The sequence below is a fragment of the Ctenopharyngodon idella genome, chromosome 3 (genome assembly GCF_019924925.1).
Source record: "Ctenopharyngodon idella isolate HZGC_01 chromosome 3, HZGC01, whole genome shotgun sequence".
NCBI lineage: Eukaryota > Metazoa > Chordata > Actinopteri > Cypriniformes > Xenocyprididae > Ctenopharyngodon > Ctenopharyngodon idella.
In genome coordinates, this window is record NC_067222.1 from 10,771,756 (window position 1) to 10,799,297 (window position 27,542).

At 35.2% G+C, this 27,542-nt stretch overlaps 3 protein-coding genes across 5 annotated transcripts; all 3 read right to left on the bottom strand.

The window, feature by feature from the left end:
- LOC127509878 (gastrula zinc finger protein XlCGF52.1-like) overlaps positions 1-27,542 on the bottom strand; it is a 298,674-nt gene that overhangs the window by 205,330 nt on the left and 65,802 nt on the right.
- LOC127509881 (ankyrin repeat and fibronectin type-III domain-containing protein 1-like) lies at positions 12-15,542 on the bottom strand. 3 transcript variants are annotated; one of them, XM_051889095.1, is made up of 18 exons: positions 15,318-15,542; positions 14,179-14,344; positions 13,889-14,102; positions 11,227-11,427; positions 11,038-11,151; positions 10,848-10,945; positions 10,664-10,754; positions 9,724-9,822; positions 9,538-9,625; positions 7,378-7,507; positions 7,173-7,295; positions 5,961-6,182; positions 4,900-5,066; positions 4,648-4,819; positions 4,161-4,326; positions 2,250-2,416; positions 2,004-2,172; positions 12-687 (listed from the first exon to the last, which is right to left on the bottom strand). In XM_051889095.1, the coding sequence occupies exons 2-18, from the start codon at positions 14,326-14,328 to the stop codon at positions 290-292; spliced, it is 2,769 nt and encodes a 922-aa protein (XP_051745055.1). In that variant the 5' UTR covers positions 14,329-14,344; positions 15,318-15,542; the 3' UTR covers positions 12-289. The 3 variants fall into 3 exon arrangements, with proteins under 3 accessions (XP_051745055.1, XP_051745054.1, XP_051745053.1); XM_051889094.1 differs by lacking the exon at positions 15,318-15,542 and adding an exon at positions 14,613-14,638 and having other exon boundaries at positions 12-684; XM_051889093.1 differs by lacking the exon at positions 15,318-15,542 and adding an exon at positions 14,613-14,638.
- LOC127509967 (H-2 class I histocompatibility antigen, Q10 alpha chain-like) lies at positions 17,761-26,144 on the bottom strand. Of its 2 annotated transcripts, XM_051889390.1 has the most exons (7): positions 25,977-26,144; positions 25,191-25,463; positions 24,805-25,092; positions 24,447-24,731; positions 24,223-24,345; positions 23,989-24,044; positions 17,761-20,380 (listed from the first exon to the last, which is right to left on the bottom strand). In XM_051889390.1, exons 1-6 carry the CDS (start codon positions 26,068-26,070, stop codon positions 23,995-23,997), a joined length of 1,113 nt encoding a protein of 370 aa, XP_051745350.1. In that variant the 5' UTR covers positions 26,071-26,144; the 3' UTR covers positions 17,761-20,380; positions 23,989-23,994. The 2 variants fall into 2 exon arrangements, with proteins under 2 accessions (XP_051745350.1, XP_051745351.1); XM_051889391.1 differs by lacking the exon at positions 25,977-26,144 and having other exon boundaries at positions 25,191-25,491.

Consider the following 27,542-nt stretch of genomic DNA (forward strand, 5'->3'; position numbering starts at 1 on the left):
CAAAGCAACACTTGTTTGTTTTCAAGATCTGTTCATGCCGAAAATGTGCATTTATTCATTTAACAAAACAGACTTCATGAGATACAAACAGACCTACATCTATATCAATATAAATATACAGTAAATACAAAGTCCAGTCATATATTATATATGTAGAGAGAGCACAAATATTTATAAATATATTTAATAAAAATATTCTTTCATAATAATATTATTAAATATATATTATATATATTTTTTGTTGCACTTCTGTTTGAGATGAGGTGATTGTGACTGTTCATCGTCTCCATCAGTGAGTTTGATGACCTTTGACCCACTCCACCAGACTCCTGACAGGATGTCCCGTGCGGCTCGAGAGCGGAGCGGCGACGTCATCGGGACTTTCCGACAGGGCCGGCTCTGGATCCATCAAATCCAGATCCTGCAGGTCTGACAGACTCCCTCCCAGCAGATCCAGACTCTCGAACAGGTCCATCATCTCCGATGGAAGGTCATGACCTTCAGCCGCAGGGATCACGGGATGTGAGGCGGGTGGCGTGGACACCTCAGGACCAGAATACATCAGGCCGTTTTCATGGGAACAGGGCTCACTGGTGTAGTGTGAGGTGGGCGTCTCTGAACACGTGACCCCGTGTGTGACCTTTGACCCTTCAGGTTGTTGAGAGAAGGACGGACTGTCACCCTCTGCTGGAAATGATGTAAACACAGAGTTCTTTATTCATATTTAATAGTTCTGGTTAATGTTTGTGATTGTCGGCATAGCAGAGCGACATTAAACTTTCATTTCTTAACCTTTGACCTTTATTATGATGATTCAGTGTTTGAAAGCTCGTGTAAATGCTTCTTTTCCTTGTTTTTGTGCCACATTTGCAGCGTAAAACTAATAATGAATTAAATAATTAAAATGTGAAATTAAAATAAGTAAATTATTTTAAAATAAAAAACGATTAGCATAAAAGTACTTAATAAAAAATGAATAAAATCATCAAAATGTAAAATGGAAATACAAAATTGAAATAAAACAATAAAATTAGCGCACTTACTAAAAATTTTAGAATAAAAACCATTAAAGGACTTAGTAAAATCTATAAAATCATTAAATGAAAATAAAAATAAATAAATAAATATATACATATCAAAATACTTACTAAAAATGAATAAAATGATGAAGATATACATTTAAAGTAAATAAATCATTTTAAAATCACGAAAACTATCAATATAAAACACTTACTAAAAATGCATAAAAACATAATAAAAATTAAATCCTATAAAAATTGATCAAACCATGTAAAAATGTCAAATTAAAGTAGATAAATCATTTTAAAATAAAAGACAATCAAAATTAAACAATTAAGAATTGTTGGTTTGACAAAGTAAGTTACCTGGTTCCCTTAAAATTTTGAGATCATTGAAATGAAAATTTTTTTAGTTAATACAATGAATGCGATTGATTTAATCAACAGAAACTCAAAATATTAAGTTATCTGAACCACATTAATTATCTAAGTTGATTTGACAAAAGAAAAAATGTTGTGATAAATCATGGAAATAATTTTTTACAGTGTACTAAAATCTAAAAAAAAAAAAAAAAAAAAAAATCATTATAAAATGTAAAATAAAAAAAAATCTAAAGAATAAAATCATGAAAATGTAAAATTAAAGTAAAAAATGAAAACAATAAAAATAACGCAGTTACTGATAAACCCATTAAAAAGTGTTTATTTTACAAATTATTTATTTAATTTCAATCAAAATTAAACTCACTAAAACCAATGAAATATTATATTGTATTTGTGTTAAATATAATATTTTATTTCTTTATCTGCATGTCATGTGACCATTAATCAACATCAGAGAAGCGTGAACATGTCAATGTGTTGTTAAATAATTCAAATCTCAGTAAGACTTCGAGAAAACATGTTGTTCAGCAGTTAATGAATCACTGACACAAGTTTTTTATTAATGGATGAGAATCATTCAGTCTCTATCGTTGTTCTCACCTGTGATGAGTGTGTGTGCAGGAGGCGTGTCTTCAGCAGCGTCTGATCTGATTGGTGCTCGGGAGGTCATGACCCGTCCCAGAGGCACCGCCCCCTCAGAGCTCTTGGATCTCAGTGTGTGAATGACGTCCATCAGCCAGCGGCTCTCTCTCCACAGCGCAGACAGACTCTACACACACACACACACACCTGTGAGTGACACGTCTGTGAGTGTGTGTGTGAGAGAGCAGGTAAACACACACACACCTGTGCGAGCTGCGTGACGTGAGCGAGTCTCTCCGTGGCCTCCGTCACCTCGCTGCTGTCCAGCGCCTCTCTCAAAGCCTGTTGGGAAAGACGGACATCCAGCTCCAGCCGGATCCACAGCTGACAGAACTGAGACAGGAGGTCCGGCTCGTACGCCCACAGGTGCACTGCAGCGCACACACACACACACACACACACACACACACACACACACAAACGTCATTAAACACTGTCATATACTGCAGTAAAAGCCTGCTAACTGATTTACTGCAACCTTACTATATACACTGAAAAAATGCTTTAACGTCAAATTATTTAAAATTTACAGCTAAATTATTAAACATTTACTGCCAAATTATTGAAAATTTACTGCCAAATTATTGAATATTTACTGCCAAATTATTACAAATTTACATCTAAATTGTTAAAAATTTACTGCCAAATGATTACAGGTTTACTGCCAAGTTATTGAAATTTTGCAGCTAAATTATTAAAAATTTACTGCCAAATTACTGAAAATTTACTGCCAAATTAGTACAAGTTTTCTGCCAAATTATTGAAAATTTACTGCCAAATTAGTACAAGTTTACTGCCAAATTATTGAAAATTTACTGCCAAATTAGTACAAGTTTTCTGCCAAATTATTGAAAATTTACTGCCAAATTAGTACAAGTTTTCTGCCAAATTATTAAAAATGTACTGCCAAATTATTGAAAATGTACTGCCAAATTAGTACAAGTTTACTGCCAAATTATTGAAAATTTACTGCCAAATTATTACAAATTTACTGAAAAATTAGTACAAGTTTACTGCCAAATTACTGAAAATTTACTGCCAAATTATTACAAATTTACATCTACATTGTTAAAAATTTACTGCCAAATGATTACAAGTTTACTGCCAAGTTATTGAAATTTTGCAGCTAAATGATTAAAAATTTACTGCCAAATTATTGAAAATTTACTGCCAAATTAGTACAAGTTTACTGCCAAATTATTGAAAATTTACTGCCAAATTAGTACAAGTTTACTGCCAAATTATTGAAAATTTACTGCCAAATTAGTACAAGTTTACTGCCAAATTATTGAAAATTTATTGCCAAATTATTACAAATTCACTGCCAAATTATTACAAATTTACTGCCAAATTATTACAAATTTACTGCCAAATTATTGAAAATATACTATCAAATTATTAAAAATTTACTGCCAAATTATTAAAAATTAACTGCCAAATTATTACAAATGTATTATTATGTGAAATGAAACATTAAGATGATTTTTTCTTTTTACTTTAAAGGCACTATGTAAAATAAAGCTTATTATTATTATTTTCATATGTTTTTATTATATAAAAATATCATGAAAAAATATAAAGAACATTTATATAAATAGCGTCTTTAAATAAGAAAAAAACAAAACTATATAAAATAAAATGTATTAATATTCTTTTTTATTTTATATATTTTATTTTTATTATTATATAATTTACAATGAAAAAAGTAAAAGGACATTCGCAGAAGCCATATATTGTTTTATATAAATACTTTTAATTCTTATTTTTGTTGTCAGATAATGTACCTTAGGCTGTTTTGTGTTAGTTTCTTATATATATTCTTATTTCTTATATCTTCTGTATAAATGTAATGCATTATTATTTTATAGATAAGTGGTTATCAGTACATTTTCAGAATAAAAATTAGATTTTGAAGTAGATTATATGATGTATATTAACATTACATCATGGTTATTCGTTGTAACATATACAGGTATCACCATGCCATCCCAGTGACAGTGTTTCAGATATTGCCTGTATATTTGTACACATTTATATTTCTACAATGAATTTCTGCCATTTGTTATCACAGTGCTAGTGAGAGTGTGGCAGCAGTGGCTGATGGGAGTTTCTGACCGAGCTCAAAGATGTGCAGTGGTACAGTGAGGCCGTGCGGCTCCAGGTCGCCCTCTCCTGGCCACCGGCGGCAGCTCAGATCCTCACTGGGCGGCAGCAGCAGCAGCAGAGTCACCTGATCGCCCGCCTGCAGCAGCTCCTGCGTGTACACGCGGTAATCACACGCCTACACACACACACAGTTCCAGTTATTAATATTTGTTAACTAGTTAACATAAACTGAAGCATTTATTAATCTCAATGTTAATTTCAACATTTACTAATACATTATTCAAATCCAAACATTGCCTATCTGTAAACATGAATCTAACATGAACTAACATTGAACAGTTGTATTTTTAACATTAAAAAAGATTAGTAACTGTAACAAATGCATTGTTCATTGTTAGTTAATTAACTAATGTTAACTAATGGTACTTTATTGTAAAGTGTTATCAGGTAACTCAAAGAAACTCTCTAAATGAATCTGATGTGCTGGTTTTGTTACCCGCTCCAGTGGGACGTTGAGTTTGGTCAGCAGCTGAATCACCGCAGATCTCAGTGCCTTCACGAAGTCCTCAACACCTGAGCTGTCAATCACAGCGTCATCCCCGCCCTCCCGACTGCCACTCCCACAGGCTCCGCCCACAGCATGTCTCTGTAGCCACGCCCACTCCTCCCTGCACACACACAGGCTTCATGTTATATCTGCTGACAGCATCACTGAGTCTGTGTGAATGAATCACTTCTCCGGTGTTACCGTGAGACGTGCGGCCAGTTCCTGACGCGGCAGCTGTAGGGCATGTTGGGTAATCGCTGAGAGACCAGGACGCGCAGCTGATTGACGGAGCTGCAGAGCTTCAGGACGCCCACATACAGACCGCACTGAGCTCTCTGCTGACTCCTGTGGTGATACGCCATCGTCTCCTGCACACACACACACCAGACTGATGTGTTTAGTTCAGATTGCAGTTGATTCACCTCTATTGACTCTTTGATTCATTCCTGGTCTTACTGTGAATGATTCATCATTGAAAAAGCTCATGAGTCGCTCGTATTGATCAACCGCCTTCATATACACACACTTCCACCAGCCAATCAGCTCATCATAATGAAATCAAGCCCCGCCCACATTTATTCCCTCTTTAAATATCAACTTTACGAAAGTTATATGGGTTGCAAACACAGTTTCTGATAATAAAACTAATAAAAAATAATAAAAGTCAGACTAAAATGAAATTAAAACATCTTTGTTAATACTGAAATTACACTAAAATACATTTTCACGACTCCAAAACTAACTAAAATATAAAAACAAACGGCGACAGATTACCTTTAGATTTAATGTTTGTTACATGATATATTAAAAATGGAAATCTGTACAACCAACCTGTGTTAAAGTACAAAATATTATAATCAGTCAATGCGTTAACTTTAGCAGCCCTAAAATACTAAAAATAAAATAAAAACTAAAACTAAAGGTACAATTCAGCCAAAAATGGTCATTCTGTCATAATTTATTAATGTAAAAAAAAGATATTTTGAGAAATATGGGTTTTTCTGTCCATATAGTGAAAGTCAATGGAGTCCACAGTTGTTTGGTTTCCACTGTTCTTCAAAATATCTTCTGTTGTGTTTCACAGAAGAAAGAAAGTCATGACAAATGACTCCATTATAGATGAACTGTCTCTTTAACATTCATCTGACAAACGTATGACAGCAGAGGGCGCCATTTCACCGAAACACCGGACAGACGAGCTGTGTGTAATCATTTTTTAATGATATTTCATAGGCTTTATGTGTGTTTGTGTGTGTTGTGACCTTGAGTCTGTCGGTCAGCAGCTCTACGGCGGTGGGTTCGGGCAGCAGTGGCGTCTGGATCTGGTTTTTCTCCAGTCTGCTGACAGGAACCCAGTGCAGTGGAGGGTCAGATGGGGTCAGAGGGGTCGTGACCTCTCTCAGGGTCACCAGCAGAACGTTACCCTGCCTGTCCTTCAGAGGCTCGAAGTACACCTGCCCCAGATCCACACACCCCACTGATGCCTGCGGAGACGGACAGAGACTGTCAATGTGAACGTTCGCTTCTTTACCTCATCTTCTTCTGTGATTTCATGTTTTCTCCAAAAGGCAATATTTCTATTTTTTGCTTAGTTTAATCTGAAGTACTAAAATAACTAAAACTGAAATTAAAAATGAAAAAAAATTATTAATAAATAATATAATAAAACATGTAAAACAAAATAAATAAAACAAATATAAAAATTAGTTAAAATTATACAGGCCTATTTACAAAAAATGAAAATGCAAAACAAAATAACTAAAATGAAAACTAAAATAAAATTGAAAAAAAATCTGTATAGACCTATTTAAACAAAAAACAGTAAAAAAAAAAAAAAAACATTAAAACTGAAATAAAAAATAATAAAGCTATAGACTGATTGAAAAACAATAAAAAAGCAAAAAAAAAAAAACTAAAACTGAAATAAAAATTAATAAAAACTGTATAGACTTTTTAAAAAACAATAAAAAAGCAAAACAAATAAAACTGAAATAAAATTAATAAACACTGTATAGACATATTTAACCAAAAAACAGTAAAAAAAGCAAAAATAAATAAATAAATAAATAAATAAATAAATAAATAAAAATTAATAAAACTTCATAGAATTATTTAAAATAAAAATTATTTACATTTTATTTAAATAAAAATGCAAAACCAAATAACTGAAACTGAGATAAAAATTAATAAAATAAAAAATATAATAAAGATTATTTTAGTTTTATCAAAAATTAGAAATGTTGTCTTGGCAATTAATTGAAATAAAAAAAAATAATAAAAATTATATAGATCTATATATATATATAAAAAAAAAAATCTAATAAAACTGTCAGAAATAGACCTTAACCCAAACTTTAACTGAAATGAAACTGAAAAAAAAAGGAAAATATAAAAAAATAGAAACATCCAGAATATTAACTAAACCTATAACAGTATTATTACAGATACAGGTGTTTGTTTATATTCAGTGTCACCTGCAGCTGTGCGACGGCTCGCAGGAAACTGAGTCTGTTCTGCAACAGCGATGAAGATGAGGAGAGCGATGAAGACGACAGCACTTGCTGCAGAAACGACACCTGCGTCCACGCGCACGACAGCTGAGACACACACAAACACAGAGTCAGACCGTCACACACAGGAGAAACACGGGAGAAACGCTGCCGTCTGAGCGACCCTGACCTTAGTGAACCACAGGAAGTCCTGCGTGACGGAGGCGGAGCAGCACTGGACCTCCACCAGAGGGAGCCGCTCGTCACACGAGACCAGAACATAGTCCTTCTGATAGAAGACACACGCCAGGTACACACCTCTACACACACACACACACACACACACACACAACAATAAAACACTGACAAACCTCTGGGTGTCAAAAAGCTTGAGAAACAACTGTTTATGGTATGTTTACACGACAATGATGTACTATAAATATGGAAAAGTTTTTTCCTTCGTGTTTTTTGCTTAAAGATGACAACGTTGTCAAAACGATTCCCGTTCACACGGAGCTGCGAAAACGATTAAAAACGGTGTATTCTGCTTCCAGGCCAGTAGATGGCAATGTCACTTAGTAAAGAACTGAAACGGCTGAAACACATAAAAAGTTTCACGTTTTAAGTTGAAAATGATTGTGTAAACGGCCCCAAAAATCATTATGAACGTCAAAGTTTTGTTTTCAAAAATTATTTTAATCTACGGATACTCCCAGTTTCTGTAAATACAAAAAGTGACTAAAATAATTATAATTAAACGTTTATAAGCTGAATGTTCTTTAGGGTTCCCACTCTAAACAATTAAATATAAATATAAATAAATATTAAAAATATATAAAGAAAATATACATTTTTTTAAAATAAAATAAGATTTTTTGTTTTGTTGTTAATATTTTCATTTAGTTTAACTTGAAGTGCTACAAATAACTAAAACAAATACTGAAATAAAATTACAGCTGCAGATCTACAATTTTAAATTATTATATTTTTTATATTAAAATTAGTAAATTATTTTATTAAAATCTTTAATAAAAAAAATAATAAGACATATAGGCATATATATATATATATATATATATATATAGATGATAGATAAATAGATAGATAGATAAAAAACACTAATAAAAAAGTTTTAGTAATTTTGTTGTTTTTAACTAAAATTAAAATGAAACAATATAAAAAGCAAAAAAAAAAAAAAAACTAAAACTGAAATAAAAATTAATAAAAACTGTATAGACTTTTTAAAAAACAATAAAAAAGCAAAACAAAAAAAAACTGAAATAAAAATTAATAAACACTGTATAGACATATTTAACCAAAAAACAGTAAAAAAAAAAAAAAGCAAAAATAAATAAATAAATAAAAATTGATAAAACTTCATAGAATTATTTAAAATAAAAATTATTTACATTTTATTTAAATAAAAATGCAAAACCAAATAACTGAAACTGAGATAAAAATTAATAAAATAAAAAATATAATAAAGATTATTTTAGTTTTATCAAAAATTTGAAATGTTGTCTTGGCAATTAATTGAAATAAAAAAAAAAAAAAAATTATATAGATCTATAAAAAAAATCTAATAAATATTAAAAATATATAAAGAAAATATACATTTTTTAAATAAAATAAGTAAGATTTTTTGTTACATTTTTGATATTTTCATTTAGTTTAACTTGAAGCGCTACAAATAACTAAAACAAATACTGAAATAAAATTACAGCCGCAGATCTACAATTTTAAATTATTATATTTTTTATATTAAAATTAGTAAATTATTTTATTAAAATCTTTAATAAAAAAATTAATAAGACATATAGCCATATATATATATATATATATATATATATATGATAGATAGATAGATAGATAGATAAAAAACACTAATAAAAAAGTTTTAGTAATTTTGTTGTTTTTAACTAAAATTAAAATGAAAACAGAAAACAAAAATAAAAACTAATTCAAAATCCTATTCAATATGTTCAAAACTACATTTTACTACTAAAAACATTTTTATAACTTATCATAACTAGTAAAATGTGTATTTATTATAAAAATGCCCATGTTTTACAGATTTGATTAATTTCTACTTTTTCAGGTCTAGAAATCACACTTTTAAAATGATTTTCAGAAACTGTGAGAATCCTCGTTCTTCAAAAACACAAAAAAAAATGATTTAATAATTAAATAAGAAATATACTTTACTGTAAAGTCACTTTAGATCAGCGGTTCTCCACCAGGGGGCGACAAAATTACTTCAAATCATTTCAGATAAAAAAAAGCTTTTAAATCAGATACAAATCAAGATGTGTAATTTATGATTTCTGTGCACGTGAAGTGTTTTTCTCACCTCTGTAACAGACGAACAAATCTGCTGGAGTGAAAGAGATGCTTCAGACCGCGAGACACGGATGCTCTCTTCACAGAACTGCTGTTTTCTGAGACACACACACACACACACACACACACACACACGTTTATCAGTGTTTATCCATCACGACGGGAGTTTCTTCATGTATTCTGTGTGTTTGTGTACCGGTGATGATCTCAGGCTCTCTGATCTGCTGTGAGATCCTCCTGACGGCCGCGGCCTGATTCCTGCGTCTCACCGTCACGCCGCTGCATGAGCTCCAGCCTGCAGGGGGCGACACTCACCAATCAAACACACACTAAATCATGTTTATTTCATCAAAAATACTGCAAAAACAGTGAAATATTATTATAATTTAAAATAGCTGTTTTCTATTTTAGTATTTTGTAAAACATAATTTATTTCTGTGATCAAAGCTGAATTTTCAGCATCATCACATGATCCTTCAGAAATCATTCTAATATGATCTGCTGCTCAAGAAACATTTATTATTATGAATATTGAAAACAGTTCATATTTTTGTGGAAATCGTCACACATTTTATTTTTTCAGGATTCTTTGATTAATATAAAGTTTAAAAGAACAGCATTTATTTGAAATTGAAATCTTTTGTAACATTATAAATGTCTTTACTGTCACTTTTGATCAATTTAATGCGTTTGCTGAATAAAAACATTAATTTCCTTCAAAATAAAATCTTTATTAGACCAAACTTTTGACTTTTGAACAGTAGTGTAAATTGTTAGGCTTAACAAATAGTAAAGTAATGATGATCTGTGGTGACATATCTAATCAATTAAATAAAAAAAACCCTTTAAATTCATAAAATAATCTATATGATCTTTTTTTTTTTTTTTTTTTTTTTTTTTTTACATTTTATTTTTCCCTCCCAAATTTTCTATTTCCATTTAATAAAATTTTAATAATCAAAAACAATATCTAATCAATTGAATTCATAAAATTGGATAATTTTATAATTAATTACGTCACAGTTGTTTTAGTATAACTGAGATACTTTTATAGTTTTTATTCATATTTTGATTGTGTTTTTGTGGTTAAATATACTGCAGTAACAGGTGACATGGCTGCAGTTCTCAGTACTCACTGGAGGGGGCGACACACGGCGGGCTGCTGCTCACAAACACACCCCAGCCTCTGATGTTATACGCACTGACCCGCACGAAATACTGCACACCCTACACAGACACAGACCCGAGTCAGAAATATCTGTGTGTGTGTGTGTGTGTGTGTGTATATTATATATAGCCATGAGTGTGTGTGTGTCTTACAGTCTTTAGTCCCGTGATGCTGAACTCTGTGTTTCTGCTGTCAGTGATGAATCCAGTGCCACACAGAGGATGAAAAGTAGCTGAAGAACTCCATTCAACTGCACACACACACACACACACACACACACACACACACAGACGGGTGAGTGATGGCTTCATCAGTGAAGAGTGTGATTATGCGGTGTCTCACCTCTGTATCTGGTGATGAGGCCGTGTGTCTGACCGCAGGGCTCTCTGACACGTACACACAGACAGCTGTCGCCCATCACCAGCAGGGCGGCGCTAGCGGGCGGCCCGGGCAGAGCTGAGAGAAACAGATGGGTGTGATGATGAGTCACATGACAACTGAGTGCATGTGTGTGTGTGTGTGTGTTCATACCTGTTGTGTGGAATCTCTCTCTCATGCGATGGTAAAGTTCACAGCGGCGCGTCCAGAGCTCGACGTTCTTCTGCGCATCTGTCAGTGACTGAAGCTCCGCCTTCTCTCTGAGCTGAAGCTCCGCCCTCCACTCCTCCAGCTTCTGCTCGGCCAATGACACCAGCTCATCCAGCTTCAGCGACCAATCAGAGGACGAGCTCACTGCAGCGGGGCGGAGAGACGCATTTATACTTTATCAACCCAATGAAGTATGAAATCTGCTTCATTTTTTCCTAAATTATGTTTTTTTTTTTTAATAAACAAATTCTGTTTTCTTATTATTATTCTTCCGCTCTCGAGTCTATGGCAACCCATAGAACCGTATAGTAAAAAGTTATGAAATTTAGCACACAGATAGAGGACAGTCTGAAATGTTACCATAGCAAATTTGGTGTCTCTACATCAAACCCTCTAGCGCCACCAACAGTTCAAAGATTCACTCATGTTTATGCTCATAACTTTTTGCAAGTCAACTTTTTTCCACCATTTTGAATTTTCCAAAAAACCTACTTTGTCGAACTCCTCCTAAAGCGTTTGTCCAATTAGCACGAAATTTGGTATGTAGCATCTAGCCACACTCTAGGCAAAAAGTTATTAAAAGATTTTTGATCGGACAATCCGTTCTCGTATAACGCGTCAACAAATTTCACGGCGAACATGCAAAAAAGGATTTGATGCTGTATCTTCACAATGATTTGGTATATTGACACAAAACTTGGTATATGTCATTACAAGCATGACTTGGGGATACATGCACAGTATCGTCACAGCGCCACCTACTGGTGCACAGATAGGAAAAACAGCTATTTTTGCTTATAATTTTTTAATGCCTTGTCCTAAAATCATGGGGATAGTCTCCAAAGATTCCTCAAGGCATGCAGAGTTGAACAATATTCAGTTTTCTGCCATTTTGGGCGTCGGCCATTTTGAATTTTGTTATAAAATACTGTGTTTTATGAATGCACGAATGTATCGTTACGAAACTCGGTATGATTTATCGAGGCCATGTTCTGTGAGGACCTCTAAAGTTTTAGATCAGCACCCCCTAGTGGTCAAAAGAAATAATAAACTTCATGAAAATGCTAATAACATATGAAAAGTTCAACATATTATTGTCATTTAACTTACATCATTAGTTTTGTTGGCCTGTGCCAAGTCCTACGACCTATACCAAATTTGCCATATTCTACCATACTTAATGTCCGCCATATTGAATTTTATTCAAAACCTACTTTTTCGAACTCCTCCTACGCAATTTGTCCGATTTGTACGAAATTTGGTATGTAGCATCTACAGATGTTGTTTTATACTGAGTCAACAAATTTAACTGCAAGCACGCCAAAATGGATATGCGGCTGTATCTCTGCAAAAAAATTTTGATATTGACACGAAACTTGGTACATGTCATCACAGGCATGACTTGAGGGTGCATGCAGAGTTTCGTCATAGCGCCACTTAATGCTCAGAAGTTATAACCCATGTTATTATGTTATAAGTGCTTTAAAGGGATAGTTCATCCAAAATACTATGGAAGTCAATGGTGGCCCAAAGTGGCCTGGATACAAACTTTCTTCAAAATATCTTCCTTTGTTTTCAACAGAACAAAGAAATTTATACTGGTCTGGAACAACCTGAGGGTGAGTAAATGATGACAGAATTTTCATTTTTGGGTGAACTATCCCTTTAACTGATGTAATTTAAACAGCTTTATCATAACCTCATGATCACAGATGTCCACAAATATTTCCTTTTCTGCACTTAAGCCCCGGGTATACTTCACTTTCCGCGCCCGGACGCGTCTCGCGCAGAGTCGCATCCGCGCATCTTTCAAAGTATACTCAACCGCGGATGACTGAGTTTGAAACATGCGCAGTACAATTTTTTCTATACTCTACCAGACATCGGAGGGCAGCACCGAGTCGTGTCATCAACGGGACATTCGCTGGGCATGATCGGAGAAGAAAAATCGTGCATCCACCATTGCAACATAGTTTGGAAGATACACTAAACAAGAATCTAAAACGATGGAGAAGGATATGCTTCTAAGTTTACTCGTCTTGGAAGAAGTTTCTCTTTGTTTCAAGCGTTTTGTTTTTTAATCTCTTCTTCGACGACTGCACACTGTGCTCATTACTGTGCATATTGCCACCTACTGGACTCTTCTGTCCTGCTTGCGCATGCACTGTTGCATGCACGGTCTCGAAATTTGGGCTGCACGCGGATGGGGTGTGCGGCTGGGCGCGCACCCTCTGCATGACAAAAATGACGTCATGCAGACGGTGCACAAACACAGACGGCTTTACCCGGGGCTTTATTTGGCTTGACCCCATTGTTGCTGCTTGCAGCTACAATTTTAACATATTATTATTAAATACAATTTATTTAAAAATGTCTTAAATTTACAATTTATTAAATAATTCATTAGTTTTTTTAACAATAATATGAAATCTGCCATTGTATGGCATTGTATTTTTTTTTTATGGATTCTGAATATGTGGTTATGATTTAATATGAAATTATAAATAAAAATAGTGGTAATCACATTAATTCATAAAACATAATTATTAAGATTCATGTTGTGATGAATTGTGCAGTGTGACTGGAGTGTGTGTGTGTCACTCACAGTTGGGGTTGTGTTTTGCTCCGGCCTTCACCAGCACATTCAGCAGTGAGGCATTATGGGTAAGAGCGGCCACGTCCAGCGGCACCAGGCCGAGCTCACTGACGGCATTCACTCGTCTGTCTGTCTGTCCTCCACCCGTCTCTGTCTCTCTGGATAACAGGTGCTGCACGGCGAGTGTGTCTTCACTCTCCAGAGCGTCCCACAGACATGAGTACTAAACACACACACACACATGTAAACAGCAAGACATTAACTCTGTATATGTGTGTTTGTGTGTGTGCAGTTGTTACATCAGCTGGTCCTTTGCTCAGCCGCCTCCTCCAATCAGAATGCTCTGCCTCATCGTGGGAAGCTCCGCCCCTTAGTTTGACGGACAGACTCCTGTAGATGCGTTTGGGTGAGACGGGGCCGAAAGAACGCCTCCTTTGGGGCGGAGCCATCACAACACTGACATCTCTGCACACCAAAAACATCATCATTATCATCAAACACATTAACAGTACAAAAATCAATGAATAAGTCATGATTATGAGATAAAAAGTCGAAATTATGTCTTAAAAGACAAAATTCTGAATTAGCACGTCGTAATTTCTACTTTTTTAAGAGAAATTCGACTTGGCATATCATACTTTTAACTTTTTATGACTTTACATCATAATTTCTACTTTTTAATGCCTTAATTATAACTTCAAGTCATAAGTTCGACTTTGTATGGCTTCCTTACAGAAATAGCATGTGTAGTATGAGATTCTGAAATCAGTTCAAGAGGTCCAGTAGCATTACTTCAAAACCCCTTCATCATCATCTTCATCATCATCATCATCTTCATCATCATCAACAGTCTCTAGCTCTTCACATCATCATATGAGAACTGCTGTATTCGTTTAAGTGTTTATCTGATGATTTCTGCAAAGCTAATGATGATTCTCATCTTCCTCTTTTACGCACTCTTCCTGCTTTAAACTGTTAAACATAGAGGGTTTACTTACGACAAACATGCAGACCAGACTATAGTGTGCGAGTAAAACTAAAACTAAAGAAGATATCATCAGTATGATAAACGGTTATGTGGCAAATTTTGTCTCATGTTAAATCTGAATCGCGTTATAAAGCGCAACTTTCCGTTGACGCGAACAAATCTTCGGGTGTTTTCATGAGAAGAATATTTAGTAGCCTAGCTTTTATTTTCATAATAAACTGTTTTTATTATGTCGTTTCCTTGTTTTGTTTTTTTTGTGGTTTTCTAACAGTTTTTCACATAAAATAATCGACCGTAGCTGAAGGACCGTCCGTTATACAAAACGATATGAGAACATAGGAAAACATGACTATACATTTACATTTATTCATTCAGCAGATGATTTTATCTATACAGTTGTTTACACATTAATTTTCATATGAATCAGAATGACAGATAAATGAGTTTTACCTTTAGAAACGAGCGCAGATGAACTCGACAATCTCCTCCGATGTTTCATAAAGTTTCTCAGAAATTAAACTTTATATCGCCATGGTGAACTTCATTAAATGTTTCAAGTCCCGGAATTAATACGAATTCTTTTAATAACGCGATGGCAGTGTGCACGAGCCCGCAAACACCCCAGATGACCCAGTGCGCGCTCGCAGTCACGGATGTGTGTTTACCTACTTATCTAAATGAGGATGTACCATAGTCAAACAACAGTAATACAGTCACTATAACCCAAACCCAGCCCCATAAAATACATCTTTTATTCATAGTTTATAATGAAACGTTGAAACAACATTTTATGCTACATTGTTGCAAAAAAATGTTAACAAAAACAACGTTAAAAAAACTGCGTTTAATGCTAAATGAATGTAAACAAACGAATCAAGACTACTTATAAAACAACAATGATTTTTTTTTAAAATATTTAATGATAAATTAATGTAAAATGTTAACAAAATACTTGTAAAAACAATATTGAAACAACATGCTTAATTAATGTTGTTTTATACGTATTTTGTTAAACTTTTTAAGTAACATTAAAGGCACACTATGTAGATTTTCGCCACTAGAGGTCACTTAGGCATAGCTTGATGAGGCTGAGCGTGGAATCTTGGGAGTTGTAGTCTTCACCTCACAGCCAGGGGAAGAATCCGATGGGACTCGGGTAGAAATCATATTCATGGGTGAGATTATTAAAGGAACACTCCACTTTTTTTGAAAATAGGCTCATTTTCCAACTCCCCTAGAGTTAAATAGTTGAGTTTTACCGTTTTCGAATCCATTCAGCCGATCTCCGGGTCTGGCGGTACCACACTTTTAGCATAGCTTAGCATAGTTCATTGAATCTGATTAGACCGTTAGCATCTCGTTAAAAAATGACCAAAGAGTTTCAATATTTTTCCTATTTAAAACTTGACTCTTTTGTAGTTACATCGTGTACTAAGACCGACGGAAAATGAAAAGTTGCGATTTTCTAGGCCAATATGGCTAGGAACTATACTCTCATTCCGGCGTAATACTGAAGTTGGAAAATGAGCCTATTTTCAAAAAAAGTGGAGTGTTCCTTTAACATTACTGTAGTATGAAGCAGAGCAGGCCGAGTGATGGAGCTGAACGAGGCGGCTTGAGCAATTGCTAATGAGAGATGAGCGCGACACACGCCTCGAGAATTTTTATTATGCCACAGTTGCCGCTTCTGCTTCTTCTGGTCATGCGTATGTGGGGTAACACAGCGGTATGGTTTCTACAAAATAAAAAAGGAAATCAAGGGTAACTTGACAAAGTTGTCAAACTTGTCATTGATACGTGACGCATGGACATGGTCCGTGTCCTGGTTAAAATTGCTTATTTCTGTATGTAAGTACAGAAGTCCACAAAATATGTAATATTGTTCTAGTTTTTTTGGGGGGGAGGGGATTTTAATCCAAAAATCTTACATATTGTGCCTTTAAATGTAAAAATGTTAACAAAATGCTGATAAAATACACTGAAATTTACCAAGATCTGTATGAAAATCATTGATGTTGAGGCATCAACGTTGATTGAATTTGCAAAATTCAACAGTGATTCAGTTGTAGAATTAAATTCACGCACAATACCCTCATGCACCAGATGTTGATTAGGCATAATCAACATCACGTAGTCATGACTACTTGACTGTTGACTATGTAGTGAATATTTGTTTTGCTCCTACAGACTGGAACTACAGTCCTTCAGCGCTCAGCGTTTCTGTGAATTTATTGCCGTTTCTACGAAGGTGGCGTAGGAGCTCACAACCACCTGTAAGTGGAAAAATGTAGTCATGATTTGTACAGGTTAAAGATCAAGACTAGACAGACAAAGGTTCAGATTAGTGTTGATCATCGTTGTTAAAACACGCCTGTATCATTGAAACATGTTTTGTGAAACAGACTCTGCTGTCATTTGGCCAAGTGTTTGTCATGATGACTGTGTGAAATGTTCACTGCGGTTTCTGCAGACGCTTCTCGTCTCGTCTCCCACCAAACAGGTCAGAAATAACAATAAACCCACACACGAACAAAGCCACAGAGATTTCAGTACACCAACACAAACGCTTCTTTTCTTCTGCTGCGTTGACAATAGAATCATTTCTCACTTCATTGCTTCTGACTGAAGCCGAATGGAGATTTCTGAACAATTAAACAACTGATTAAACAACATTTGACCTGCGGCAGCAACAGGAAATGGAACAACAGTCCCTTGGGCCGGACATCTATATATATATATATATATGTATAAAGCCATGTCTACGTAAAAAGCACTCATGTTGAGAAATCGCTTGATGAAACATTGACAGGAAGTGGTTTTACTGCTGAGCAGAGCTGGTGGAGACATGCGTTAACTGTGATGGACAAAACTAAACTCATTTCACACGCATATATTTGAGTGTTTCAAGTCAATTTTATTTAGACAGCACAAGTGTCTTCAAAGAAGCTTTCAACAAACTCAGTTTCAGTGATCAGTATCAACATTTAACACTGTCATCTACATTTAGTCATTTAGCAGATGCTTTTCTCCAAAGCCTCTATAATGATATATGGGTAATAACAATCTGTGGTGGGCGTGACATTTGAAATAATCAAAGCAGCCTGAGCAAGGCATTAATGCATCCTACATACACACAATTAATGAATATTTTGAGATTTGAATTATTTGTAAAATGATCATTAAAAAATTATAAATGGTCAAATTATTAAACTTTTTTTTTTTTTTTTTCCCCACAGACATTGTTGTCACCTTGGTAGCCTAAACAAACATTTCCATGTTTCCATGAACTAGTAGTGAAACAGTCCATTCTGACAGTAACAGCTGTAATACTTATTGATCTTATAAAAGGTAAAAATACTATAAATGAAATGTCTATAAATTAGTCCAATGCACTAATGGACCAGACATGAATAACACTGCAAATACATACAATCAGTCAGTTTAACAGAACAACATTACTAAGATAAAGTAATAAACTAATGTTTAAAAAAAAAAAACATCTGAAATATTTCATAAAGTAAGATATTCAAGTGCAAGATAACATAATTGTTTGGCAATAGTCTTCACTGACACCTGGGGGAATATCAAGGTTATTGCATATTGGAGTTTAAACTGATGTTAAACATGATGCCAAGCTTTCACAGAATTAACATTAATAGTGTTTGTACAAGCTACTCTAACAAGTCTTCAGCACATTTTGAAGAGGGACCTGTGACTGAGCGGACTCTATGTTCAGCTATAATGAGCTTGGGTCATCTGATATCCATGTAGTTATGTAATGCAAGTGGGCACTAAGTTGGCAATGGCACTTTCTAATTTCTGGGAAAACAATACCATATCCTCTGGTAGACACAATATATTAATCCTATGGTTGAGGTCTTCTATTAGCCCATATAAAGCAATTGAGCCTAAGGGGCCGTTTACACGACACCGTTTTCAACTAAAAACAGAAAACTTTTTATGTGTTTAGCTTGTTCATTTACACAGCTGTGTTTTGGGGGCCTGAAAACATACCTCTTTGAAAACTATACTGTTATCGTCTCTGTGTAAACTACAAAAATGCGAATTTGTGAAAACGGTGATGTCCTGCGCATGCGTATTATGAGTTCAATCTGTATGTGCGAGTACTTTATCGATGCTTTCGCCATCTTGATTGTTTTTTATTCACTGCTCTGCAGTGTTGCCAATTGCTTTCAGTTGAAAATAGCTAAAACTGGCCGCTAAATGTCGCTAGCATCATACTGGCGAATCCACTGATCTATATTAATATAAATATAGATCAGTGGACGAGTCACGGAACCTAGATAAGGTTTGTCCAAGAAGTTACTAGATTTGTCGTAAGGCTTTTGAAAAAAGTCGCTAAAGGGGTGTTGAAGTCGCTAAATCTAACAACAAACTTGCTAAATTGGCAGCACTGCCACTCTGTAAAAGAAAGCGTATGTGTGTAGTGTTTCTGTATAAAGTGACATCGCCATCTACTGGCCTGGCAGCAGAATACAGCGTTTTGCAGATCTGTCTAAATGGATATCGTTTGGACAACGTTGTCGTCTGTACGTGGAACTTTTCAAAACCGCAAAGGAAAAACTTTTCTGTTTTTAGTACATTGTTATCGTGTAAGAGCAGAACATAAAGCAGTAATTTCTTTTAATCTAGCTGGACAAACAAAATGGCCACCCCTCGGGTCCTTTACGTAAATGAAGAGAAAAAATATGACTGAAGCCCTGTTACGACTTAAGATGTTCTTTGTCATCAAGATTAGTTTCTTGTAGAAGGGCTAAATCAAGCTGACATGATTTGAAAAAGAACAATAACAAAAAAAATCCAAATCCTGAGCAGAAATGTTTTCCATAGTAAAAATACTTCTTCATGTAGCCAGATTTCGTTAGAATGCCCAGAGAGTTCAGCAGGCAGGCTTCGAAACAACAATACACGTGTTCTTCCTTCTCTCTCTGTTTTCATCCAGTGTCATCCAAATGATCCATTCATCTTTCCAGTTTGTCAGCATCTTTCACAGTGGAAATTCGGTTCTCTGTTTCAGTGATTTGTTTTTCATGGTCATTGAGTTTTTCATTCTGCTCATGCAAAAGTAGTGACAATGGACTCAACTTTTCATCAGTCAGTTTCTAAATGTTATCTGTGATTCCCATAATAACCTGGAGCAGGGCGGGGTTGGAAACATTAGCGTTAGCATCCAAGCTGAGAGCAGCATTTTCTTCATAACCCTGACGGTTATGCTCCAGCTCTGATTTGCTTGAGTTTTTAGTGTTTCTGTGAGGCACGCTGATTGACAAAAGTCTAGACTCATAGCAACTAGTCTAGACTCTGAGCTCCTCTGTTGAAAATAATGATAATTGAATGCAATGGTTCTGCTTTCAATTCTAGTGAAATTCTGTTATCTGCCATCTTGGATCCCCAATACTGTTAGTGTAGTATATTGACCAATATCACAAGTGTCTACATCAGGGCTTGATCTGTTGTAGTATTGATTGTACTGTAATACTACTGTGGGAGTCCTGAAACACAGACATAAAGAGTTATTTAATTCATGTTGTAAATGAGATGTTACATATCAGGTAAAACAGGGCAACTGACATTATTTTCCATGTGAGTAGTGCATCTAAAACTTAAACAGATTTAGGCTTAAATGTTTCACCATCTCAACTGAAATCAATGGACCCTTAGCAGAATAACTACCCACTTTCACATTCGACATGTTACAGTGCACCTGATGCGATATCACAATATTTCATTAAAAGATATTAAATAACACATGCATAACAATTGCTGCAATATTTATTTTACACGTTTACTAAATGTAACTAATATGCAGTGCGAGCATTTCGCTCGCATTTGCTCCTGAAAATAACTGCGTGCGAGTGTGAAAAAATATTTAGGCGCACTGGTGCGAGTGACCCGATCGATTCTCATGAATAGAACTACAATCGGAACAAAAAGTACACCTCCTAAAATGCATCTACACTGAACAACAGTTATGTTTCGTACTGCAATCGGCTGCTTTTCATGCCTTCATTCAAAGACGCTGCTTCAGTCAGCAGAGCACATGTGAAAGACGTGCGCAACGGACTAACATTACACTTCAAAGATTGTTTACAAGGTGAAACGGGTGCGCATTTACAAGACAGTCTTATGCTGCTTATGTTTCAGCCAAATTAACTGGAAATACTACATTTGGATTATCATAAGCAAGGTCGGAAATTAATGGGGGCTTGGGGGCAAAATGGCAACAAAAATTTATAAAAACGTTATGAATGCCCGTGCTACCATTTTACTTTTGCGTTTGAAGTAGTGGCAATTGAGAGGCGGTAACTGATTGAATGGTGGGTGGGTTCATTATTATTCTTAATGAAACACAGCAACAAAACAGTACACTGACAAACTCACTTAAATATGCGCTTTTACATTTTGATTTGCAACCAAATCATCTTGTGGTTCAGAGAAGTGAGGTGAAATCTGACTCCTGCTGCTGATCTGTGCGGCAACTCTCGTTTGGCTCACTGAATTGAGCAGACGCGTTCAGTTTTTTACTGTAGTGTCTGTATTCTCTAACTGAACTCAATGATTTATTATTATTAATTTATTAATTATTTTTATTACTATAAAAAGTTAAGACGACGGTGGGAGCGGTGCTGCGGTCACGGTAGGCAAGTGAAGTGTTGAAGTGATATAAGTCGATCGCAGAAAGCCTAATATGTAGCCTAAGTTAAGTAATATCACACAAGTATAACTGTTACTCCTGTTTCTCCGAGTATTGGCATGATTGGAAAAGTGATACTTACTGATCTTATTCAAGGCCAATAAACAAGTTGATATTAAGTGATTTAACATTAGACACAATAATGTCTGTTTTTGCTCTATCAAACAAAGCCACACCAGAACTATTGCGCATCTCCAAGCAACGGTGATTACTGAATGAATCGGTTTTGAACGACTGAATGAATGACTTGCACATTAAGATTTACCGCCACCTACTGGCGGTAAATGTAAATACGTTTATTTTCATATTTACACTTTACATAGACTGTTTTTACTTAAAATATCAAACTTTTAATTTTTCTTTACATATTTCTAAATTCAAAATAATTGTATTTAAATACATTTGTACAACAATGAGCTGCCAATGAGCTGCATTAAAGGTGCACTATGTAGTTTTTATATCCGCTAGGGGGCGCCTATTCAAAACAAAGGCGTAGCTTGATGACGCTAAGTTTGAGCGTGGAATCTCGGGACATGTGGACTTCACATCACAGTCAGTAGGGATAGGACTCGGGAAGAAATCATGTTCATGGATGCGATTATTAACGTTACTGTAGTATGAAGCAGAGCAGGACCGAGTGTTGTGGGAGCTGAACGAGGCCGCTGGAGCGACTGCGCAACACACACTTCACGAGCAGTGGAACTTTTATTATGACACAGTCGTCGGCGCCGCTTCCGCTTTTTCGGTCATGAGTATGAGGTAACACAGCTCTGTTTATTATATTAGATACATTTGAGTGTGTTGAAAATGATGTGATAACATTACTCTGTGCGTTTGCTAAAACTACTCAGTGGGTGCTGTGAGACACTGTTACACACTCAGTAAGATAGATCGATTTTAGAATATATTAAATGCTGGATAGCTTATTGTGTTGATAAATGGCATGCAGTTAATTTTAAAACATTTTGTATGATGGAGAAAATGCTGTATTACTGTTACTAAAAATAAAGCTGCATCTGATTATGCTATGTTAGCTACTTGACAAAATAGTGTTTTTCTCTGAGGCATGGTAAAGCATGGTACTCGCAAAAAATCAAGAAAATTAGATTTAAACAATAAGACTAAAGGTGTTGAGCTATATAACAATAATTAGTTTTCTGTCTATAAATATATAAAAAAGTTGTTCCATTGTTTATTAAAACATGTAAATATTAAAGCGTCTTTGGTGTTTCCATGGTTTCTACAAAATAAAACCGGAAACCGAGGGTAACGCGGGTATGACGCAATTGATAGGCGACTCCTCACACGTCCCGGAGCCTTGGTTAAAATTGCAATTTTCTCACGATTTACAAATAGTTCCAAACATTTGGGATATTGTAAGAACTCAAGTGAACAAAATATATAACACTGGCCTAGTGGTTTTTGGATATTTTACTGCAAAATTCTACGTAAATGTGTCTAAATAATACCACTTCAGATGGAGCTTCTGTGCCACTTCTGCAGTGCAAAGATTAATTTTTTGATTATTTATTTTGATAGGTAACAGTCTAATTGGGTCTTATTGTTCTAACTGAATTTATTGTTTAACATTTAAAAACAAATGTTCTATCTTAATTTAAGAAATTGATGAAATATGATGCATATATTTATTAAGATTAGAAAAAAATGCTCTTATAATGGTAAAAATGCCCATGGAAATTAATTTAAAGGGGCAAATATTGTCTTTTAATGGGAAAGTTAGTGTCTGTTATTGATCCTAATTTTTTTTTTATTAGGAGAACAAAATGCTCCTAAAGAAAAATGTTAGCGTAGAGCCCTGAAATGTCACTGAACTCTGCAGGTACAGGGCTGGTCACACCTGACTGAACATTCATCAACCAATCAGAATAAAGCATTTAACATGGTATAATATATAATTTCCTCATCAGTTCACATCTCAAATGTCTTTGGCGCGTCTGTTTTTGAACTGTCACGGAGCATCTCCGGCTTTATCATAACATCTGTCAAACAGGGATGCAAAAACATTTTTGGCCACTGAACATTGTAAACAAAAGTGAATAGATGCATATACAGAAACATTTACAAGCAGAAAAGCAGCATGGGTGTCAAACAAAGTTGAATACTGATCAAGCTGTGCATGTTTTTGCTGTGTGTGTGATGAGATTCATAATGAGAAGCGGCATCTACAGTGCTGTGGTATAAGTGTTCTTAATATCTGCCTGGTAAATAAAGCAATTGCTCAAGAAAACATTCAGTTGTTTGATTTAGCTACACTTGGCTGAATAAATATTTAAAATGGAGGCATGTTCAGAGCCAGTGTCTGTTTTACCATGTCATCAAGTAACTATTAAAAATATTCAAAATATACTATTAATAAGGGTCATCAGACATTGGGATCAGAGGTACCTTCTCTTAGAGAAACTCCAGCATTCTCATCTTCATTAAGTTTTTTCTTCTGAAAACTAATTTTCCACAATTAGTCCAAATTTTTTGTAATGTACAAATATGTTATCCAAAACAAGTCCATATTCTGATCTTATCAAAGTTCAAGCTTATTTTAGTCAAACATTAGGAAATGCTCATGGGAAGGACACAACATTATAGAAATGCTCTGTGGGTCAGCGGGGTCACACTACTCACCAATAATCTTTTTCTTCTTTAAGACTACTGACACTAAAACAACAAATGCCAGCACAAGCACAACTCCAATCACAATTCCAATGAATGGGACAGACTTTGACAGGCAGTCCTGGCATGTTCCATCTAATCAAAAGCAAAAAGATATTGATTAATAAGGATATCATAAACAAATCAATGGCCCTTCAGTTGATCTTTCTGCCTTTCTGTGTAACAGCTTTAATTACCCCATTTAATGATAATTGGTTTATTAAGGGTTCTGTGGGCCACAAAACAATCATATTCTGCTTTTTTATCCTCTTTGATCTCCACACTCTTCCTCATCTGGAAGGATCCATCATGGTTTGGTCTGATTCCTGTGGATTTAATCTCATCTTCAGGCAGAGATGTGCGATATTTCCTAATGTTCATCATCACGTCTTTGTGGTAGAAGTCAGTGGCCACACAGGTGAGTTTCAGCTTGGTTTTGTCTCTGATAGACCTTTTTGCATATATATGAACATCTGGAGGAGCTGAAAACACAGGTATTAGTTTATCAATCAGCTGCAGATCATCAACAAATATAAATTCTCCTCATTTACTCACAGCCGTTTCTGAGCTCCTCGTCTCTATATTCTCTGAATTTGTTGAGCCAGTCCACACACTCTTTCTCCATGTATCCTTTGGTGTATTGGTTTAGGATTGGCACATTGTCCCATTTTCTCTTGGTTGGTAGAGCTTCATCAACTGGAGCGACCCATTGAGACTCTTTATCATCAAAAGACAAGAAGTCCTTTCCATCATAGCTGTACTCATTAATGCCTTTGAGAAACTTCATTTCATTTCCCTGCTGCTCAACTTCACAACCGTGTCTCCACTGAAGAACATGGAGATCTGAAATGGACACAAAAAAACAAAACAAATTGTGAGATGATATCAAAAATAAAATGATTGTATATATATGCAGGTTAAACTGTGTGAATGTTTCTCACCTGAGTCATTGAGTCTCATTCGGTCCATCATAATGTGGACGTTCACATTAAACCACTGTTCTTTACTCTTTCTGGACTGAGTGCCTTTTTCCCAGTAATCCTCCTGCATTTTCTCTTTCATCCAGGACTGTGTGGGAATCTTTCTCTTTTCTTCACTATCGTAATAGTCAATCTGTGTGTCATCCAGCAGACCCATAGCAGTGAATTCATAGATGCCCGGCAGATCCACAGGTTTAGACAAGCCTGTGTAAACGTAATACAGCGAGTGTTTCTCTGAAATGAAGAGGAATAAAATATGCATGAAATAACTGTTCACTGATGTGATGAAAGTTGTACATTTCTGAAGGAATAAGAAGTTAAAACATCAAAACACTTAGGATAGTCTCAAAACATTTTTAGTTACAGAAAGGCACAAATAGATTAAATATATTACAATAGCAGGCCTATATAAAGCCAGTCCTGTAATTCTCTAAACCTCAAATCTGAAAGCAATCCTAATGTGATCAAACAAGATCCTGTTGGATAAACTAAAATTAAACCTTTTCAGTTTATTTAGTTAGTATCGGTTAATCTAGTAGGACCTTAAAAGCTGCTAAAAAATAAACATGTCGATCCTGTAAATTAGCAAGCATGTTTGACGTTGACCAAAACACACATAGGCTACTTCATTTATGTATTTCATTTAAAAAGCTCGTAATAAAGTGTCAGTTCTGTCGTTAAAAACTCTGATCAGGGCGGGTACACGCGTTTGTTCTCTGATAAACGCAGCAAAAGTTAATCATTTACCTGCTTGACGTGAACGCCTAAGGTTTATAAAGAAGAAAAACAGAAAGCAGAGCGAAGATTTTGGCAAAACCTGTGAAAATAATTGAAAAACCATGTGTGATATTTGCTGATGTTTATTTCTTCCTTGTCCTCTTCTCCTGTAATTTGGTGCAGCTTAGACGCTTCAAAGGCATATTACTGCCCTCCTCAGGTCATCTGAAGAACTTCATCTTATATATTAAATCCTCAAATAAAGCCCAGTGCGAAGTAAAAAGTTTATAACAATCTGTGTTGTCTCATAATCCTTATTTTCAAGAATTGATTTCAAAGATATAGGTGAGACTCCAGAAAACATGCGGATTCTTGCTCCATTACTACATGCTTCACAGATTCCAACTCTCCACACAAACATCTGTCGTCTGGATGCTTTCCAAACATTGCCAGCCCATAATTCAGTGCACAATGTCCCAATCTGAATCTTGTGAACACTATCCCTCCTCTCTAATCTTGCGAATGATGTACATAGTACACATGTGCATTAATGTAGGCTGAATTGAAAAATGTCTGACATTATTCCCTTCTTCCCATTCTTTCTGCCATATTTGCTTTGTTTTTTGCTGTATAATACTCTTGCACTCAGCTCTCCCATACATTACATTCAAATCAACTTCACTCTTGTGTGTAGCTTTTTTTGCTATCTCATCAGCCTCTTCATTCCCCTGAATCCCTACATGTGCTGGAACCCACTGTGCTTCCCATTTTTATCACCTGATTTAGTGCAACAAGAATTTCTAATATTAAATCTGGCTTCACTCTTCCCTTAATTGCCATTAGTACTGCAGTGAACATAAAACATTTTTTCCAGGTCTTTGTCCCTCCACCCACACAAGGGCCCACAAAATTGCTAGTTCTGTCAAAAAGACTGACATGTTATCTGTTAATTCGTGCTTAAAGGGTTAGTTCACCCAAAAATGAAAATTCAATATTAATATTATAAAGCGACGAGAATATTTTTGGTGCACCAAAAAAACAAAATAACTTATTTAGTGATGACCGATTTCAAAACACTGCTTCAGGAAGCTTCATTTTTTTTGCCGCACCAAATATATTCTCCTCGCTTTATAATATTAATAATAATTATTAATATTGAACCACTGTACTCACATGAACTGATTTAAATATGTTTTTAGTACCTTTATGGATCTTGAGAGAGGAAATGTCATTGCTGGCTATGTAGGCCTCACAGAGCCATCGGATTTAATCAAAAATATCTCAATTTGCGTTCCGAAGATTAACGAAGGTCTTACGGGTCTGGAACGGCATGAGCGTGAGTAATAAATGACAGAATTTTCATTTTTGGGTGAACTAACCCTTTAATACGTAATTGAGGGATACTTATCCCTATTGCTGATTTTCTGTTGAGTGGGATCATAGAACCATCAGTAAATATCTGCACACAGTCTGACCAGTCTCCGTCTAAATGTACATAGACTAAGGCTACAGGAACACCATTATCTTCCTTCATTTGATCTAGCAATGAAAGATCAACTGTAGGCTCCGGCAGAAACCTTGGTGGGACTGGAGACC